The 9,993-nt window shown below is 33.8% G+C and overlaps 1 protein-coding gene across 3 annotated transcripts; it reads right to left on the minus strand.

The window, feature by feature from the left end:
* Window positions 1-1,422: 1,422 nt before the first annotated feature.
* LOC135196400 (GPN-loop GTPase 3-like) lies at window positions 1,423-5,762 on the minus strand. Of its 3 annotated transcripts, XM_064223204.1 has the most exons (8): window positions 5,608-5,762; window positions 4,904-5,095; window positions 4,208-4,385; window positions 3,826-3,914; window positions 3,541-3,673; window positions 3,136-3,269; window positions 2,007-2,223; window positions 1,423-1,551 (listed from the first exon to the last, which is right to left on the minus strand). In XM_064223204.1, the coding sequence occupies exons 2-7, from the start codon at window positions 5,002-5,004 to the stop codon at window positions 2,010-2,012; spliced, it is 849 nt and encodes a 282-aa protein (XP_064079274.1). In that variant the 5' UTR covers window positions 5,005-5,095; window positions 5,608-5,762; the 3' UTR covers window positions 1,423-1,551; window positions 2,007-2,009. The 3 variants fall into 3 exon arrangements, with proteins under 3 accessions (XP_064079274.1, XP_064079273.1, XP_064079275.1); XM_064223203.1 differs by lacking the exon at window positions 1,423-1,551 and having other exon boundaries at window positions 1,934-2,223; XM_064223205.1 differs by lacking the exon at window positions 1,423-1,551 and having other exon boundaries at window positions 1,934-2,223; window positions 5,567-5,694.
* Window positions 5,763-9,993: the final 4,231 nt, after the last annotated feature.

The raw sequence follows: 9,993 nt of genomic DNA on the forward strand, positions 1-9,993 counted from the left end.
TTTTTCCTCATGTATGTCAGTTTCTGCTTAGTAAAGGATGTTTAAACGTCGTAAGGTCTTGCGGATACTATGCCATTTATTTTCCTTCGTGGCATAGATCTTTATTTTATGGATTTATCACGTTCCTAACTTTTGTGATTAAGTTGATACATACATACATACATATATATATATACATAAATATATATATATATATATATATGAATATAAATATATGACAGATGGAGAGAAAACTGTATCAGCCTTATGCCACTGGCCAGTGGCGGGAAGATAAATCTAAATCTAAATCTAATATATATATATATATAATGTGTTTCCTCATAATAGGTGTTTTTATTAATCTCACGTGTAATGTAATTTTCTTTTATTAATTATTTCTCCCTTCCTTCCAAAGTTATCATTACTCTCAAGTTTCGATATACTACATGCTAAATTTTGTCTTCACATTAAAAGCCCTCTTCTATTCAGTTCTTCTGTCTCTTCTCTTTGACAGGCCCAAATTGGCCATTTTCTGCCGACACTTTCTTGACTGTCCTTTTGGACTTTTAATTTTCCAGTTTTATTCTAGTAATTATTTCTTCTTTTGTTATAGTAGTCTGTCATTTTTGCTATTAGTAATTACTGCAATCTGTGACTAAGCAAAACAATGATCACATTAATTTTTGGTTAACTTAGTAATCTTAGGATCTCAACAGAATCTGACTATTCTTTATCTCAGCTTTTTCTCTTTGACTTTTCTTATAGTCTTTAATTTCTTAAGCATTCTTTCTTTTTCCAAAGATTTGCAGTTTTGTAATTACTATACTTAGTACTAATGCATTCTATTCTTGGTTTTACAATAGTAGTTTTGGTGAGTGCTACTTTCTCTACATCAAGAAATTGTTGTAGATATGTACTCCCAAGATGATGTTTTCTCATATAAAAAGGCAATCATCTTCTAGTGAAAAGATTTGAGCCTCTTTGCCAATAAAGTTGTCAGTCATTTCTGAAAAGGTAATTTACCTCTTGAGTTCAACAGCTATTCCTCCAGTGAATAGGCCATAATATTAAACTTTCATTTTTTATCCACCTCTTCCCAAAGAAATTCCAGAGTTACAAACCTCCAGCTCTTACAACTCTCTAGTCATTCTGCAACCCCAATAACTCCTGCCCATAGTGTCCTTGCATTCCTACCACTTCTGTAAGATACCTTTTGACATAAGTAACAATGCTGCTTTTATTCCAGTACATACTAAATGAAACGGTTTCAGAAGAGGAGCTTCACAGCATTTTTGACACACACGAAACACAATTCATTACAATCTGCAATGAGTGTGAATACACAATACTGACAGTTCAGTGATGGCTTCCATTGATCTCTTAGTTTTTTTTTTAAAGACATTGATACCTTAAAGTATGCTACAGTTGTTTAAGGCAGTTTGGCAGACTTTTGGCATTTTTCCAAGAACTCTCATATCCTGAAAAAGATATCTTCTGTTGAGAGCCTTATGCTATATTGGAGGCTTTAAGAAAATGGAGACAATACTCTAGCACTTGTGTTAAATCCCAAATCTGCAAGCAAAGCAAAACAATGAATTGCAAAATCTGCAAGGAACTGTCTCTATCCCTAGAGATAGCACTGCCTAAGATAGCCTAGTAGCTGTTCCTATGATTGCCCTATGATTGTATTCACACATCGTCACATGTCTATTAGCATAAAATCATGAGATTACTGTATGTAAAACCTTATACTTTTGTACAGTAATGTACAAATAATTACGTAATGTGTCTTTAAAAAAAATTAATCTTTTCTTTACAAAATACTTTTGCTCAGAAGATTCGTTTCATCAAAATCCAACTGTTCATAAAATTTCTTAAATGACAAATTAAATGTCTGAATTATAACTTGTGCAGCCACTGCTAATTGGATCCCTAATGAAATAAAAAGCTAACAGAATTATAAGAATAACTTCATTACAACAACACAGAATTAATTTTCTCCAAATAAAATAAAAGAATCTATGTACTTTCTAATTAAAATCAACATCAGGCTCTTCATCTTCTGGATCAGGATACTCAAAGTCTTGTGTCTTTACATCTGCATCCTCGCCATACTGAAGCGCAAAATCTGCTTGTATCAGTAAGTCCGTCAGAGATTCCTCTTTATTAATATTCAGTGGTATGTATCTTACTAAAGAGAATTCTTCCAAAACTTGACCTAGAGCACTTGTAAGTTTACGGTACCTGGAATAACAAAACAATATTACGATTAGAGCAAGACTGATAAAACAAAGAATGAATTTCAAGCACTTTTCTTCATGTATATTTAAATTAAATCACACAGTACCAGTTACAGCAAGTTGTATCTTGTAGAATATCATTTCTTTGAAGATGAACTCTAATCAGTCCCTAAAGGGTTTAACTCTTCCATGATTAAAATAAAAAACAAATATGAAACACCTACAACTGAAGTAAAAGGATAACCTTAACCTCAAAGAACTCCATTAAAAGAAAGTTCAAGAATGAATTTTACTAACACAGTCTGTCCATCAGGTGAACCCAAGAGAAAAACGCGCACTAAGTGTAGCAAAGGTCAGCAGCATTCTCTAAGTAAAATATCAATGAGCCACTAAGCTATCCATGATCAATTTCATTTTAATAAGCTGAAATTGGTAAAAAAGGACTAATTCCTATCTAATGAATGCCAAGCAAATAGGATGGCTGTTATCAGCTACAGAAAGGCACTCACTATAAAGTTCAATCACATGACACTTTATTCAGTACACTTATTCAAGCCCAATGAACCTTAATCAAAATCATTTAAGGTAAAACTCTCACCACCTAAGGAAAATGAGGGATAACATAGGCTGAAACAACAAAAACAATGAAAGAGTCAATGTATCTGTCCATACTGACAGGAACACCTGATACAACCATCTTCTGTCAATAACAGGACTTGTGAGCCGTGATGATGCTCAATGGCGAGCCTAAAAAGGATGTTGACATACCTAACACCAAGAGTAGTCATGGGTTTTTTAGTGCCAGAATAAAACATGTGTTCTAAAAAACACAACATATGATTATGCCTTTATTAACATTCATAAATTTCATGAACTCTGAGAAAATCAAAATAGCATAAAAAAATATTGTACTTACTTTTTGTTAAATTTTGAGACACTGTGATCAGAAACCAGAAGCTCATGAATTTCTGGTTCTAAGAAAGTTTCTATCTGTTCTTGTGCCGCCTGGTTTAGAAGGTCCATCTTTGTAAGAACATTCAGATGTGGAACCTGAAAGAGAAATACAAAATTCAAAATGCAGTGGGAAGAAAGATCATGTCGCAAATGAGGAAGTTGTGAAGAGTGCAATGGTTTGGACAGGTAATGAGCAGGGTTTAGGAACAATTTGTAAGAATATTAGCTGATACAATTTAATATTATTAAAAAACACAAATACAAAGAAAAGGCCAAGCTATCAATACTTGCAGCCCAACTGCATGATATTTACTCGAATATACTGTATTTTACTTTTAAATTTAAACAGCACTCTTTATATACATACCTCCAGCTGTACCATGACTGACAATGCGGTAAGGGACCCAGAAAGGAACTTTGAGGCATCAGCCATATAACCTGCATCCAAAATAAATACAGCACAAACACGGAAATCCCAACTCTGGAGTTGTTGTACCATCCTGAAAAAGAAAATGTAATGTATATATGTATAGTCATGTAATGTACACCTGAAATACACATATGGCATAACATTGGACAGCAATTACTCACAGCTAAAAGTACTATAAACTTAGTTACAGTGACAACACAGCTACATCAAGTATTTACTTACCTCTTCATAACATCCATGTGAGTATACAGTTCAATCTGACCTGGACAATCAAATAGTATGCAGTCATCATCATAGTCCCCAAGTTGTTCCTATAAACAACCAGATATTAGCAGCCATGAAGCAATTTTTTAAATACTCGTGCACAAGTTGTCTGTCTCTTAATATATAATTTTTATTCATAACAATTTTTAACAAATTTTTCTAAAAATATACCGTTCTTGCCCTACTGATCATGACAACAAGGTTTTTAATACTTTCCTGATGATAAAGCTGATTTAGCCTTATTGTTTTGTTAATTATAGACACTGAAAAAGAAAAGATATTAGAATTGAGTCTTCAAGGATAAAAAAAAATGCTTACTACTTTAGATACTGTACTTTACCTTTAACCATTCACGACCATCTGGTTCCATGAGATATTCCATGCAAAAGACTAAACCTCCATTTGGCCCAAAATCCATGTCTTCAGCTTGCATAACATCATCGACATGGATTAAGTCTCTTACATCAAAGAGGGCATTATAAGAGAAGGCTTCTGCTGCCGGATCTAAATTTACAACACTGAAAAAAAAGGACCAAATCACAGACATGGTACAACAAATATGGTATAGTAACGACAGCAAAAACTATACTCAATAACAAAATCAACTCTCCTCTCTATCTCTCAGTTCATGATACCCGATAACACAACAGTAATATAAAACAGTATATACAGAAATGCTGTATACGTTAGATTTATTGAGAAGGAAGTCAATAATATAATATGGACTGCAAACGTATTCATAAAAAAAGTTTATGCTAAAACAAAAATACCTATATAAAATCAAATGGTTATAATAAAAAGTAATCTGTTTCAACAAATAAAACCATGCATGGAACAGAAACACAGGAAATGACTTTAATGCCACCAGAGGCTTTTGGCTAGGAATGGTGTCTGAAGAAAGATGTGAAGTTTAAATGGGCTACTATCAATGAATGTATTTGTGATAAAACAATACATACTGTATACTGAGAAAAGGACTTCAATAAAATCCGATTAGTAGTATTAGGTAATGTTAAAAAATACATCTGTTACTTACTTGATGACTCTGTTCAGTGTTTCTGCATGTTTTTGAATTGCGGCACAATATGTAGACTTCCCTGATCCAGCAGGGCCTAAAACAAGCTGAGCATATCTCATATTGTTAGCAGGTTTCTAAATTTTATTTTACGGTACGTAGGTATAGCCTATAATGATTTTCTTGTCAGCTACCTAGTAAAAGGCACAGGACCTGAAAGAAGAAAAAGATTCAGGGCAAAAACGGAGTAAGAAACTTACATACTAGCTAGGTAGGTGCAAAATGAAATGCCACCACTTGGGTCCATGTGATAGGTACACCTTAGGATAGTAGCCTTGTATAGTTTATCTGCAAAATAGGCTAGCTAGGTAGCTATCACATGGCGTAGGCCTCGAACATACACGTGACCTAACCCACGGTTTACTTACGATAATAACCTGCATGGTTAAGTACCTATGCTAATATACCTACCTACTAACTAGTTACCTACTAGGTACTAGGTACCTAGTGGTACTACTACCTACCTAGTAGGTAGCCTACCTACCTAGTATGGTACAGCAAACCATGTACTAATTTTTACCCGCTAACTTCCTTGTATTATGGCCCTTTAAATTCGTTAACTTCTTTTTATTTCACAACCCCAATAAGGTGGATACTATTAATACTTATAGAATTCAATTTTACCTGTATCTGGAAGGACAACGATACTAAAAATATATAAATACCTTCTCTAAGACAATTCTGCGACATTAACGAGTTGCCAATAGTAGTAGTAGTAGTAGTCGACAGAATGTGCTTTTGAAACGGCTCCCATGCTCGTTCTATTCTTTCTTTGTCTGCGTTTGTTTAAGTTTATTGTTCCTGTAATAGCATAAATCTTTTATAAATGTCTTCCTATTTTCAATTTCCTCTTTCGACAGATCTGGTTCCTGGTGCCTGGTTCCCAAACGCTCACTCCACAGATGCAGTTGCTGCCACACTACATGTTCTCATGAGGTGCAATGCTTTATTGCCTTGTTGATTTCAACTTTACTCGTACTTAGTTTTACTTGACAGTACTGCAAAATGTTTATTTTAATTCATGTCCATTACAATTCTCAACAGCCTTAACACCCACCCCCACTTTACATTTATTTCTCAACTAGATATTATAAAATATTTCCACTTTACTTTTAACCAACCCCCTTAAATATCCTTTTTTTTTTAAATTGAGGCACAATCATGGTATTAGCTTTAACAGATTCACAACAGGCTTCATTTCCAGGGCTAGCCTTACATATTCCTCCAATTTTCTCTTAGGGGATTTTAGGGTCTGTAAAGTAATGTCCTGATCTGTTTTTTTTTGTATGATTTTACACATGAATAAATGTTCGTCGGTGTCCTCCTCCTCTCTGCAGATATCTACCGCGTAAATAGAAGGACATTAGCCATCAATTCTTCTTTATTTTCTTGATATGGCTGCTATATCTATTTCTAATGTTACTTATATGTTGGGCAGTAGAGTTAGAGATATTTAAGTTTTAATTTTTTCTTCACAGCACTAAAAGTTTGTATCTTCCCATTTTAGCCTATTCATGTAACTTAATTTTAATGTGCCTAGTCTAGCCCTATTGATCAGCATTGTTTTTTCAGTGTTATTATACCAATTTCTTCTTTTATGTTTTCTTTATATTGTTTATAGGCCCTAAAGGTTGTCTTGTCATTCATGTCTATCTGCCATGCTTTTTTTTGTCTCAGTTATTTATAATTTCTTTTAACTGCTTTAAGCGATTCAATTTTACTTAATTTCATGTCTAATTCTTTCATATAGCTACTGTCCACTGGATTTTGGTAAGGCCTACCACGGTTGTCGACTCCACTTACACTAACCCGGTTATATTTTGATCCTGCCATTTTCTATTTGTCATAAATGTACAGAAATGAAAAATAATTTTGCAAAACTTACGTCATCTGTTGAAACCACGTTTTATTTATATCAAACACGACACAAAGAAAGAAAATAACGTGCAAGTGAGGCGTTCAAAGTCAGAAGAACGTGCATACTACTACTACAGTTTCAAGATCTGAAACTCACCAGAAACTAGACAAGTTAGCATTAAGTAAAGGTATAAATAAAATAGAAAATATGAGGGAGATGAAAGACAAAAAAGGGGGAGGGTTAATGATGCTATATAGAGACAGTGATAGCACAGAGTTAAACAAGGTGGAGACTATTAGCAAAGACCTACTATATGCTAAATGCAAAATATACAATAATACTATCCATATTTTATTGTTATACCTATCAGTAGGAAATACAGAGGAGGATAAAAATAGAGATAAAGCAATAAAACTAGAATGCGAAAACATAATGAAAAACATAAACGACCGAGAATCATTACTGATTTTAGGAGATTTCAATGGCCATATAGGTTTCTTAGGCCACCAGAATACAGACAGAAACGGGGAAATAATATTAGAATGGATGAATGAACATAGGCTAATACTACTTAACGCAGAAGACAGATGCACTGGAGTATACACATGGGAGAGAATGCAGATGAAAAGCGTAATAGATTTTGCTTTAGTCAATGAGAAGTTATACAAAAATTTTGAGGAGATGGTAATTGATGAAGACAAAAAGGAATTTGATATCTCAGACCATAACCTAATTACCATTCACTTAACATTCAAAGGACAGAACAAGAATCTCAACAAGGGTAAATGGGGGGAAGTAAAATACTTCAAAACAGATGAAGACAACCTAAATGACTTTATTAAAAAATTAGAAGAGATCCTAATAGATAAAGACATTGACAGAATCACAGATATGGACTTATCAATAAAAGAAGTAGCAGAAGACAAGCTAATGAGAACATACAGGAGAAAGTTGCTAGTAGAGGAGAAAGTAGAAGAGCAACCCTGGTTCAGTGAAGAAATAAGAAAAGGTATCAAGGAAAGGAAGGAGCTGAATAGGAAGAAAAGGAATGAGAGAGATAATGTCGTAAAAGAAAGTCTAGAGAAGAAATATATACAAAAGAAAAAAGAAGTGCAGATATTAATAAGAGAAAAGATAACAATATATGAAAAGAAAATAACAGAAGAAATAAAAAGAAACAAAAACAAAGAGCTCTGGGAAAATATTGGTAAGTTAAGAAATAAGCAAAAAGCCAAAAAAGAAACTATACACTTATATAATGAACAGGGAAGCAAGCTAAATGAGGCTGAAACAAAGGAAGAATTAGTGAATTATTGGAGAACCATTTACAGCAAACACGAAAATAAAATAAAGGAAATCTGGAACGAAGAGAAAAGGATGGAATATGAAACTGAATTGGCAGCAGAAGATGATATCATAAGAATTGGAGACTATAGATTCCCAGAAGTACTAAGAGAACACATGGACCTAGTGATGGAATGCAAAAGGAAGATAATCCCAATGCAAGAGCCTGTGATAACCAAGGAAAAAGTCATAGCTTGTCTAAGTAAGCTCAAAGCTAAAAAGCTGCAGGCCCAGATGGAATCAAACCAGAGCTTTACAAAGCTTTAATGAAGAGCAAAACCTGTATAGAAGTACTAGTTAGGTGTTACAACAAAGAACTAGAAATCAAAGAAAAGCCTGAATCTTGGAAGAAATCTAGAACAAAAATGATAGAAAAGAAAAGGAAACCAAGGGCTAAGGATTTAAGGCCTATAGCTTTATTAAATATATCATACAAAGTATTCATGATGCTGATAAAAGACGAAATAGAAGACACCTCAGACTGAATGAACAAGATCACGAATGCCAAGCAGGATTTACAGGAGGGAGTAGGATAGAAGAACATCCTACACTACAATATGGTGTAGAAGAGAGCTACAGGAATAGAAAACCATTAATAGTAATAGTTATCGATTACAGTAAAGCATTTGACTCGGTAAAACGAGAAGTCATGATTGAAGTTATGAAACAGTTCAAAATACATCCAAAAATCATAGAGGCAGTAGTTAACATATATGAAGGGGATAGCACAATAATAGACCTAGGGGAGGGAGTAGAACAGGAAATGGGAATTACAAGTGGGATTAGGCAAGGTTGCACAGGCTCTACTTCACTTTTCAAACTAATGACATATTTAATAATTAAGAAAATGGAGGAGGAAGGGACAGGATTTGAAAATGAACTAGTAAAGATAGGGACACTTTTCTTCGCCGACGATGGATTAGTTCTAGCAAGTAATATAGAAGACGCAAGAATAAACAAAGATTTTAATAGATATAGGGAACAAATGTGGGCTAGAAATAAATAAAGAGAAAAGCAGCATCATTATTTTCAACATGAAAGATAAACCAGAAGAGATAGAGAACATAAAGGTGAGGGAGAACATTACATATTTAGGAATAAAGATAAATGACTCTAGAAATCTGTTTAAGCTACAGAAAAAATAAATGTTGAATAAAGCACAGAAGTTAGCCAACCTAAACCTACTCCGTGATAGAAAAAAGCTGCAACAAAGTTCTAATAGGGAAAACATTCTGGAAAAACATAGCTCTACCATCAATCTTATACGGAACCAATGTGGTTAATCTAACAGACGCAGAAATAGAAAAATTACAAAGAATAGAGAATGGGGTATATAGGAAAATATTAGGGGCATGTAGAAGTACAGTAGTAGCCACATTAAGGGGGGAGATAGGAGCTTCTTCAATGAAAAGTAGAATTATGAATGGGAAGATAAGCTATGTAATTAATACTTTAAATGGACGGAAAGAGATACTGAAGAAAATAATTACAGATATGCAAGAAAAGGAAAGAAAATGGTGGAAAACTGTGGAAAAGTACATGCATGAAGTTAAAATAAATTTAAGAAAATTAGAAGGAATGTCCAGAACAGAAATAAAGGACAAAGCCAGAATATGGGACACAGAGAGGTGGAAAGAAGAGTTGGAAAATAAAGTGACTGTGAACATATATAAAACGTGGAAAGAGAAATAAAAGATGACGAAATTTATGACAACTCTATGGGTTCAGTCCTTCTCTTCAAAGCCAGAACCAACTCTCTTAATTTAAATATAGCAAAAAGGCACCAGAAGGAGAACACCTGTTGTCCTTTTTGCAATGATGCAGTAGAAGACATATTTCATTTCCTTTT

The sequence above is a fragment of the Macrobrachium nipponense genome, chromosome 17 (genome assembly GCF_015104395.2).
Source record: "Macrobrachium nipponense isolate FS-2020 chromosome 17, ASM1510439v2, whole genome shotgun sequence".
NCBI lineage: Eukaryota > Metazoa > Arthropoda > Malacostraca > Decapoda > Palaemonidae > Macrobrachium > Macrobrachium nipponense.

What these genes read in the sequence shown, in the direction of transcription:
- LOC135196400 (XM_064223204.1), bottom strand. Translation starts at nt 5,004, where the DNA reads ATGAGATATGCTCAGCTTGTTTTAGGCCCTGCTGGATCAGGGAAGTCT. An exon ending in CACATGGATGTTATGAAGAG is followed by an intron (nt 3,674 to 3,825) that starts GTAAGTAAATAC and finishes TTTCTTTTTCAG; the next exon opens with GATGGTACAACAACTCCAGA. An exon ending in CAGTCATGGTACAGCTGGAG is followed by an intron (nt 3,270 to 3,540) that starts GTATGTATATAA and finishes TTTCTCTTTCAG; the next exon opens with GTTCCACATCTGAATGTTCT.